Source organism: Siphateles boraxobius, unplaced genomic scaffold (assembly GCF_051911475.1).
Source record: "Siphateles boraxobius isolate OS27281-9 unplaced genomic scaffold, OSU_SipBor_1 130, whole genome shotgun sequence".
Taxonomy (NCBI): Eukaryota; Metazoa; Chordata; class Actinopteri; order Cypriniformes; family Leuciscidae; genus Siphateles; species Siphateles boraxobius.
Genome location: NW_027508734.1, coordinates 17,496,807 through 17,506,567, shown reverse-complemented (window position 1 = coordinate 17,506,567; position 9,761 = coordinate 17,496,807). Strand labels below are relative to the sequence as shown.

Here is a 9,761-nt window from a genome sequence, read left to right as displayed (position 1 = left end):
GAGCTGTGCAATAATCCAAAACAATGTTAAACATACATAATGTGAACATTACACACAATTCCTTCCTAAAAACAGTTTCACATGCATTACCCCCCAAAAAAGATTTATAACAAACATTTCACACCTTTGTCTCAGTCCTTAAATGTCCCGCTTTACTTTGTAAAAACTGTGGGACGGGGGAGAGAAGTGAAGTGGAGTCAGGACAGGAGGTTGGCGAATGCACTGTCTGTGATGTCATGGGGGGCGTGTGTTACCCATAGCCACCAGCCTCCTGCTGACTCCAGACATTTCTGTCATTCCTACCAGACCAGCTTCCATTGTGCTGCGGGAGACCTTCCATTCATTCAGCCCAGGAAGAGGGAAGGGAAAGAACAGGGAACAGGGAGGGAGGGAAGAGCAGAAAAAGAAGAGGGTGGGGGTATGATGGGGATGTTCTGACATTCTGTAGTTTGCATTTATGAGGAATTAAAAAATCAAGAACTGCTGTACTGATATCTACAATTAATTGCTTTTTAAAATATATAGGCCACTCAAATAATGACACAAATTCAGTTAGAGACAGAAATATTATTTTATTCCTGAACCAAAGTGGCTGTTCTGTATGTTATCTGATGTTCTCTGAATTGTGACAAAAGTCCTTTGTACATTGATTTTTCCTCACACAACACAAGTTTCAAAATTTAGATGAAGAGTTTTTACAGTACTAGCGAACCATCTGGTGGCATGTTTGTGAAACATGATTTCAAGGAGATGAAGGTGAGTATTTTCATTTAGGCATATATAACAAGAATAACAAGAAGCAATTCATTTAAGGAAGAAAACAATACAAGTCTAGTCGTACCGTACCAAATTTCCATTAAATGGGCTACTACAATAATAATACAATATTTAACAGTAGAACTTCAAGTAGTGTGTTTTTATCTAACAACCCAAGTTATATGGTAATTACAATACACACTAATAAAGTAGGCCTATGGTTAGCGTAGTTCCTCAAATTTGAGTTAAAAATTGTGTGTCCACTAAACAATGACCTTTATATGTTGTTGTATTACTTGTTTTCTACAGTAACAAAGAATGCGTAATTAGACTTGGGGATAATCAGAGGCTTTGAGTTCATATCACCTCTTTTGTTGCAAGGGCTGAAAAATGGATAGATTTTCTCAGTAAAAGACTGACCAGTGAAGGAGTAGATAAGAGCCGTGGTCTCCACATTGTAGAAGGAGACCAGACCCTCCTCATAATCCACAAACAGCCCCACCTTCTGGGGCTTTTTTTTCAGGGAAAGGGAAACAGGATGGGATTCATTAGCCATATATTCACTCCCATTTCTTAGCCATATACACCAAAGTCCATTCTCTGGGCACACTGTTATTTTCCCCTTTCTCCTAACAGACTCCCGAGCCATACCTAAATCCCATTCAGTCTTATCACTGACTTGGACCTCAAAGTAAAATCTCCCACAGGAAAACCCATCCTTTCCCAGGACACAGGCAGAGGAGTCAAATCTCTCAGGGTTATTGGGAACATCTGTCCAGGATCCACCATGACTCACTTGTTTTCCATCTTTAGACAGGATGAGTTTAGGGTAAGCTGTGTTAGGATCCAAAATCACATCCACTGCAGGAGAAAGGGGTAAAGTGATATGCATTACAAGCAGCCCTGAAGCTCATGCTATTATTAATCATATTTACAGTATATCTTACCTGCATAAAGTTTCTGTATTGAGCTCAGATCTGGCAATGGAGAAGCACCCACACCGAAGCGTGAGACCCCCACTTGTTTATTAATCATTTCCACTATCTTCGTTGAGGGAGTGCCACAGTCTGTAGTTTTACCCAGAGTGAAGTAGATTTTGCCCTCTGTCTGAACTTTGCTTGTTCTCATTTTTGAAATCTCTGTCAGGGTGCCCTGCTGTGTTCTCAGAGAAACAGGCGCATTTTTTTTCTCAATCACTGAAGAATTTTTAGGTACCCATGAAGGAAGTGAGGGAACAGAATCTGTGTTAGTGCTGCCAAATACAAATATCCTACTGGCTGAAGGTTGTGATGTTGCTTGAATGAAGTTGAATCTTTGAAGAACAGAAGGTTGAGCTGTGAAAGTAAATGTTCAAATTCACTTAAATGTTTTAATACTTGTTTAGTAAGCAACAAGACGGAAGCCTTATTTTATCACTAGATCAAGAACTGAGCAAAACACACCATTAGACAGCCATAACTTATAAAAAATGTTGCTGGCCAATCAGAATTCTGACCAGAATAAAAAAAACTGAGCATACATTTAAGCTGACTTGCAGTCACATTTAAAAGCGCAGTAAGCGATTTCTGAGAAACACTGTTAATTTTTTAAATCAACCCAAACAAACACACCCCTCCCTTTCATTGCTCCGCACCCAAAATGCACAAACACACAATGAAAGAGTGGATGTCTTTTATCAGTGGATGTCTTCGTGAAAAATAAAGCAAAGATGAAAATTATAAAAAGAACATACAGTACAAGAGTAGCCTATACAAGTAAGAGTTGGTTGTTAGTTGCCAGCAGCACACCAGCTCTAGACAAACAGTGGCTATGTTTACATGCACAACTTTTGTTTCAATCAGACTGAATTCATTCCGATTGATGAATCCGAACGTAGTGTTTACATGAACGCTGATTGCGTTGATGTGCACGTATGTCACAAGCTTCAAATCGGAATAGATTTTTTGACATACACAAACTGCACGAATATACAGAGTTTCCTGCTGTTTGTGCATAATAACCATTCTCCTACATTGGTTATTTATTGGTTTTAAACAGCAGACTTAATATTTATCCATTTCTGGTCATAATTTGGAGACAATGATCATATGAACTGTTGTGCCGTGCTGCTTATATAAAGCTGTAAAAATGCCCCTTCCCGCGCCCAAAACCAGTCGTCTGTGGGTGACAGTCCGAAACAAGGACTGATTGGACGTTGTCCTGCTCCATTTCAAAGACGCTGAGTGAAAGGAGACTTTTATAATGAATGACACTCATTTATATGAAACTTTATTCAACAGGAAGAACAGCTCGTTCCGCGTGTCATACGTCATCACGCTACTTCAAATGCATTGCACATGTGCAGTCCTTTCAGTTTTGGTTTTCAATCCGATCAAGTGTTTACATGTTGTCTCGATCGGATTCGAAAAGGAATAAACCACCCCTTTCAATCCGATCGAAATTTCATTCGGATTTAGCTCAATTGAATCGATTAAGGTGTTTACATGAAGGTTTTTCAGTCTGATTGAGCCGCCAATCCGATTACTAACGTATTATCTGGTTGCATGTCAAAGCAGCCTAGCTAGTGACACTCAAAACTGTCAGTATAGCCACAATACCAAGTCTTGATTTTTTTTCTCTCTCTCTCTTTATCATGCCTGATAAAGCATGCTGGTTACCATTCAGAATGGATTGAGAATGCTGGTTCATATACAAATTTACCTCCATAATGCTTTCTGATCTCATGGACTTTTTCCAGTTCCTTGTTGACTTTTTCCTTGAGGCAAGTAAGAGCTTTCTCCAGATTTTCTGTGTTCAGTAGATCAGTGTTAATGTTGATGTTCGTCCAGGTCTTGACTTGTGGAAGGCTGCACATAGATGAGTAAACCTGGAGCAATAAAGGAGAGGAAAATTGCTTCAGAATGATGAGTGTTGTCATGTGATGTGAGCAGACAGAGGGACACTGACCTGTAGGAGGCGCAGGTGATCTTCAGTGTGTGAGAGCTGCTCCAGCTCAGTGTTTCTCCTCTTCAGCTCAGTGATCTCCTGATCCAGCTCTTTTATGAGCTCTTCAGCCTGCTTTTCTTCTGCTTTCTGCTTCTGCTCCATTCCTTCCAATACCTCAGACTGACATCTCTCAATGAAGTGGATCAGAGCAGTGAACAGCTCAACTTTGTTTGCTTTATTTCTCTCTGTGGTGCTCTGGTCATGTTGAGAAGAATATTAGACAGTCAAATCACAGTCAAATTCCAAACCATTCTTTCCCCCACCTCTATACTGTAGATAATCGTACTCAAATAATATGTCATTCAGTTTGTATTTATAGAATTTTTCTTGTCACTTCACTATAACGACACACCTTGTTGGACTTTACTACGTTTTTTATCTCCTTAATCTTCTTATGTCTGTCCTGGATCATCACCTTGATTTCTGCCTGTGTCTTTTCCAGTTGAATCTGAGGACAGAAACCGAAAGCAATATTATGTTGAAGTAAATGCAAAAACGTAAACATGCATTGAACTATTCTCTTACTGTCTTGAAAATATTATTTTCAGTGATTTTGGATTTCACCAATTTAATTTACTTTATGCTTTATTTGATTCATACTTTGGCAGTAAGGTTAATTTTTTTTATCATTTAGGTGTCTTTTTTTATGGAATAGGAATATAGATCCTGCCCAAACTTGAAGAACAGGCCAAAATTTGTATGTTATTAACTGGTATTATTTTTTCTGTAATTTCGATTTGATTGTTCAGAGCTATGTGGGAGAGAAAATGATAAGCTAATGTCTCACAAAGCTATTAAATGGCTTCAGAAATAATTGTAATATGTGAGTTTTATGGACTACTTTTTTCAGAATTGTATGCTGCTTTTTTGTCTTTTTGAAGCTTTACATTATAAATCAGCATTGACTGGTTTTGGAATGAAAAGAGCTGCTCTTTGTTTCACAGAAGTTGGAATGACATGAGATGAGTAAACAAACTTTAATTGTGAACAGTTCCTCTAAGTAGAATGGAATAAATATGATCAAATATCTTCTAAAGCTTCTCACCTTCCTGTATCCACTTTCTTCCTCTATAGGAACAGCGTTATGAGTCTTATGTACTGTTTCAGTGCAAAACAGACACAGACATGTCTGATCATCTCTGCAGAACATCTCCAGTGGTTTATCATGTTTCCTGCAGATATAATCTTCCAGGTTCTCTACGGGGTTGATCAGTTTGTGCCTTGTGAGCCTTGGTGCTGTTTTGTGATGGTCAAGGTGAGTTTCGCAGAAAGATGTTACACAATGCAAACAAGACTTTACTGCCCTTTGCTTGTTTTCAGAGCAGACATCACATAAAATTTGTTGAAAATGTTTTGTTTGCTGTTGAAGTTTATTTGGCTGTTGATGCACTTTGAAACGGTCAACAACCTTTTTAAATGCTGCATTTATCTTCAATTCTGGTTTACTTTGAAAGTCTTCCTTACAGAGAGGGCACAGAAAGAGCTGTCCACTCTCCCAGCATGCCTCGATACAGATGTTACAGAAGTTGTGTCCACATGAAGTGGTGACTGGGTCGGTGAACACCTCCAGACATATATTGCACTGGAGCAGCTCACCAGAGAGTGAGGAGCTGAAGGAAGTCATGACTCTTACTGGAGAAACAGTGACACCATGAGGCTCTATATTGGACTGACCAAGGATTATATATATACATTATATAACAAGTAAGAAAAGCAGTTAACAGATTAAACATTGCATTGTTCTCTTAAACTTTATGTTTAGGCAGTGAACACTGGCTGTTTTGCCATAAAGGCAGCATAAGTAAAAAATTGCTTAAAACAGTGCTAATGGTAAAATACCGGATGTTTTGGCAATTCTTCAGAATCTAATTTGACTTGGATGTGTAATGCCACTGAAAAACAGGTAAATAATATTTTTGAATACCAGTACTCATTGTGTTAAGTCTCTGTAAAATCTATGAAAAAAATATCAATTTACATAATTTGATGCATGTCAAATGTCACATGATCAGTATTTATTTAAGAATTGTTCTAACTATAGCCTATAAACATGGTGCACGGTCTGTTCTTCCTAAGATTTATATTGTATAATCTTATATACAAGTAACATTAAGTTAATTGCTTTACAATATATCGCTTTTAGGTTTGGTCTACGAAATCTCACCTGACTGTTCATGTTTTCTCAGGAGAAGAATGCAGTACACAGTCACATCAGATCTCAACTCCTCATTTGTTCAGGACCAAGAACTCAGCGGGCTTTTATAGTGAGGTAAGGTAGGTTTCAGTTTCACTTCACAGTAAAGGTTGGTTTTATTCTTTCTGTAAATCTTACATACTGCCAACACACCTTGTCCCTTAGTCATGCTTTCTTAAAGACTGTAATACGATTATCACTTAAATGTTTGAGGATTATTTTGACCCTAGACCAATTCAATATGTTCTTCTTTTATTATCTATAGCTATCTATATATACACAGAGTGTGACAGAACCTGATTGATTATTTGCAAATAATATTTGTAATAGTCTGTCTATTTCTGCTAAATGATTATGCTTCATTTTAAGTGCATTCAAACAAACAGACTCCTTATTAAAAGTATGAAAAATGTGAAACTTAAATACATAGTTATTATAAAATGTAAAGTGTTATTATATTATGTGTTTATAATTATTATGTTATAATAAATAATAAAAATAAAGAAAATGGCATTTAAACCTTGCTGGCATTATTAATAGAAGCAATACAAGTAGGAGAAGCTACAATAGTGGCTCTTGTCTTCAGACTATATTCAGGCTTGCCCTACCCCAGTTAGGTACAGATACATTGTACGTTAGTAGTAGTGTTGTTATTGGTCCAGGACTTGACTTGTGGATGGCTGCATAAAGATGTAGATGCAGATGCAGTAATGCAAGTGAGAGGAGATCCCTGAGCATGTGGTTTGCTCTGGTTAAAGAACATTGAATACTACTGAGTAAAGAACGCTGACCTGTAGGAGGCGCAGGTGATCTTCAGTGTGTGCGAGCTGCTCCAGCTCAGTGTTTCTCCTCTTCAGCTCAGTGATCTCCTGATCCAGCTCTTGTTAAATCATTTTTGATTTAGAGCAAAGAGTTTTGATTAAATTATTACATTTGATTTAAATACAATACGTATTTAATTTGTCTTTCATTTTAATAATGTATTTAAGAAAAATGTGTGTATCTACCAACAGATAACAAAAGCTTTATGAACGCTGCAATGCTTGGCAGTAGTGCTCAATGTGTTTTCTTGTATGAACACTCATTCTTCTTATCTCTGTATTAGTGTTGCCTCTGACATTCAGAATAAAATACATAGTAGAACTGATTGTCCGTGTTATTTAAAACCAAAGATTGAATAACTTAATGTTCAGTAAAGGTAAGGTTTTTAAGGTGATATAGTTTCACTTTCACTTTATTGTAAAGATGTGTGCTAAATCCTCTTTACGTCATACGATCCCAAATGTCAACAGGCCTACCTATGCCTTTAACTATTCCTTTGTTGTTTCTTTGCTGGTGCTGGTGGCATTTCGAAACTAATGGAAAGCGAAACTAATTTCACTAACTAATGTTAGCAAATCAAACCACATTTACTCAGAACACCTCTTAAAATGAGAATGTAAGTGAGATTATCCCGTTTTTGCAAGATTTAACCTTAATAAACTACAGTATTTTCAGGTTATTTATATGACAATATAACCAAAAATAACCCAAAAAACTTTTAGTTAAGACTGGAGTGAGGTGAAACCAGAATTTTTTTTTGCAAAGCAAGTTGTTGTTAGCTAGCTGCTAATTGTAGTCAAATGTATATGGTAGAAAATTAGACTATTAGTTAAAATAAACTTTTTAATGCTACTTTTTTATTTTGAACTATGCGAAAAAAGGAACTTTGTTTTAAAAAAAGTGCCTTTTTATTAAATACATATTTGTATTTGTATTTGTCCGTAGTATTTGCATTTCACAAAATGTAAACTCCCGAAATGTAATCGGAAATGCTTCCTCGTCATTATAAATCACTGCCACAAGCTGCCAAAATTTTGGGATAAAATCGGGGATGTCTTCACTTTAAAGGTAATCATAACTCTGTCCCAGACACGCAAATGAGTGACAAGGAAAAGGAATCTGATTTCTGAGGTTCTGAGGATTTAAATTTTTACTGGTGTGCAACATGTAGCCTACGCTCCTGGGTGTAATGGAAGAAATGCTCCTAAAGATGTTTTGCTGCATTTCAGATCTGTATTCACAAATAGGGCTGTATTCACAATTTTTTATTTTACCACTATGGGAGTCCATGGAAGAGTTCCTAGCTTGGAGTTTTGGCTTAAAACCAAACTCTTAAAGGGATAGTAAAATTAAAATGAAGTCATCATTTAATCACCCTGGTGTTCTAATGTCGTATGCCCTTCTTTCTTTTTTGGACCACAGACGGTGAATTTAAAAAAAATGTCCCGCTAACTCTCGTCTATATAATGGCACTGAATAGCAACCAGCATCAAGCTTTTAAAAAGATGCAAAAGTATCACATAATGGTCCCATGGGATATGTGTCATATATTACATGTGTTATGGGGGTATACGATATGGTTTGGTGAATAAAAAACTAAAATTTAATGTAGCCTATTATTTAACGAAAATCAAGACCTTGCGACTCAACCAGATAAAGAGTTGTGAGAAATCAACCTGATAATAATGTGACATAAAATACATTCCATGTACTTTTTTCTCTGAGGTATTTGTTCACATATTTGTTGTGCTCGTCGTAACAAGAAGTTATCGTGTTTATATCTATCAACTGTCATTCTGACTGCCAGCTGACAACCAGAATTCCTGTCTAGAGAGATTTACCTCAGTGAAGAAAGTACACGGATAATGTTTTGGGATTTCAAGGGATTGTATTTCATGTCACAATTTGTTTTTAGTGGGCAAGTTGGAGTGAACTTCACAGAAGACCAGCGGCCAAAGTCAGGATTTTCATTAAATAATACATTCAATTTTAGTTTGTTTTTCACGAAACCCTATTATACTCCCAAAACACTTGAAATATATTGCAGAAGTCACATTGGTCGCTATTCACTGCCATTATATGGACGAGCGTGAGATGGAGCAAAAAGCCTTAGGGTTTTTTTGTGAAAACGGCCCCTGATGTATTTTGTAAACACCTTTAAATCAGTGCCATATCTATAAAAAGTATAGGCCCTATCGCAGTCTAATACCTTATAGGCCACACACTGTTGGTAAATTCCGTTGTCAATTCACCTTTTAGTGCTTAATCCTGTTAATCCTGGATGATTAATCCTGTACACTATTTAGTAATTTACGAGAGTGACATCAGCATTCTAAAACGTCTCAGATTACGTATGTAACCCTGGTTCCCTGATAGGGAACGAGACGCTGCGTTTGAGACGTGGTGGGAACGCTCTGCGTGATACGTCGTGAAGCACGTGTAAAATCAGTCCAATGGAAGCCCGCTACGACATAGGTGACGTCATTGACCAGGAAACTATAAAGCACCCTTGAAATCAGACCACGACAGCTTCTGAAAGGCCTGAAGCAAGTCGATCAGGGCATGCAGGAAGTATGGCAGGCAAACGCAGCGTCTCGTTCCCTATCAGGGAACCAGGGTTACATACGTAACCTGAGACGTTCCCTTTCAAGGGAACTCGAGCTGCGTTTGAGACGAGGTGGGAACCCCATCCCCACTATGCCATAATGACAAATGCCCGTTCTGTGTGAAGTCCTGCGCACACTAAGAAGCAAGCAGCCTCGCCCCAGGAGTGGAGAGGTCAAGGTCATAGAACCTGACAAATGTATGCGGAGAGGACCATCCTGCCGCATTACAAACGTCAAGAAGAGAAACACCCGAAATTAAGGCCAAAGAGGCCGCCATACTCCGAGTAGAGTGGGCCCGCACAGCCATAGGTGAAGGCTGTCTGGCCGCTTCATAAGCCAATGAAATAGCCTCGACTATCCATTTACTCATAACCTGTTTAGATGCAGGGCATCCTCTC

At 37.9% G+C, this 9,761-nt stretch overlaps 1 protein-coding gene across 2 annotated transcripts; it reads right to left on the bottom strand.

Annotated features, from left to right (window-relative positions):
* Nucleotides 1-552: 552 nt before the first annotated feature.
* On the bottom strand, nucleotides 553-5,977 carry LOC143737194 (zinc finger protein RFP-like). 2 transcript variants are annotated; one of them, XM_077228263.1, is made up of 8 exons: nucleotides 5,906-5,977; nucleotides 5,581-5,633; nucleotides 4,787-5,373; nucleotides 4,094-4,189; nucleotides 3,703-3,936; nucleotides 3,457-3,622; nucleotides 1,704-2,090; nucleotides 553-1,617 (listed from the first exon to the last, which is right to left on the bottom strand). In XM_077228263.1, the coding sequence occupies exons 3-8, from the start codon at nucleotides 5,363-5,365 to the stop codon at nucleotides 1,049-1,051; spliced, it is 2,031 nt and encodes a 676-aa protein (XP_077084378.1). In that variant the 5' UTR covers nucleotides 5,366-5,373; nucleotides 5,581-5,633; nucleotides 5,906-5,977; the 3' UTR covers nucleotides 553-1,048. The 2 variants fall into 2 exon arrangements, with proteins under 2 accessions (XP_077084378.1, XP_077084377.1); XM_077228262.1 differs by lacking the exon at nucleotides 5,581-5,633 and having other exon boundaries at nucleotides 5,906-5,971.
* Between the last annotated feature and the right edge of the window lie 3,784 nt (nucleotides 5,978-9,761).

Coding starts and splice junctions, on each gene's coding strand:
- LOC143737194 (XM_077228263.1), bottom strand. CDS start 5,365: ATGACTTCCTTCAGCTCCTCACTCTCTGGTGAGCTGCTCCAGTGCAAT. Junction 3,937..4,093: donor ACGTAGTAAAGTCCAACAAG/GTGTGTCGTTAT, acceptor CAACATGACCAG/AGCACCACAGAGAGAAATAA. Junction 1,618..1,703: donor AATACAGAAACTTTATGCAG/GTAAGATATACT, acceptor TTTCTCCTGCAG/TGGATGTGATTTTGGATCCT.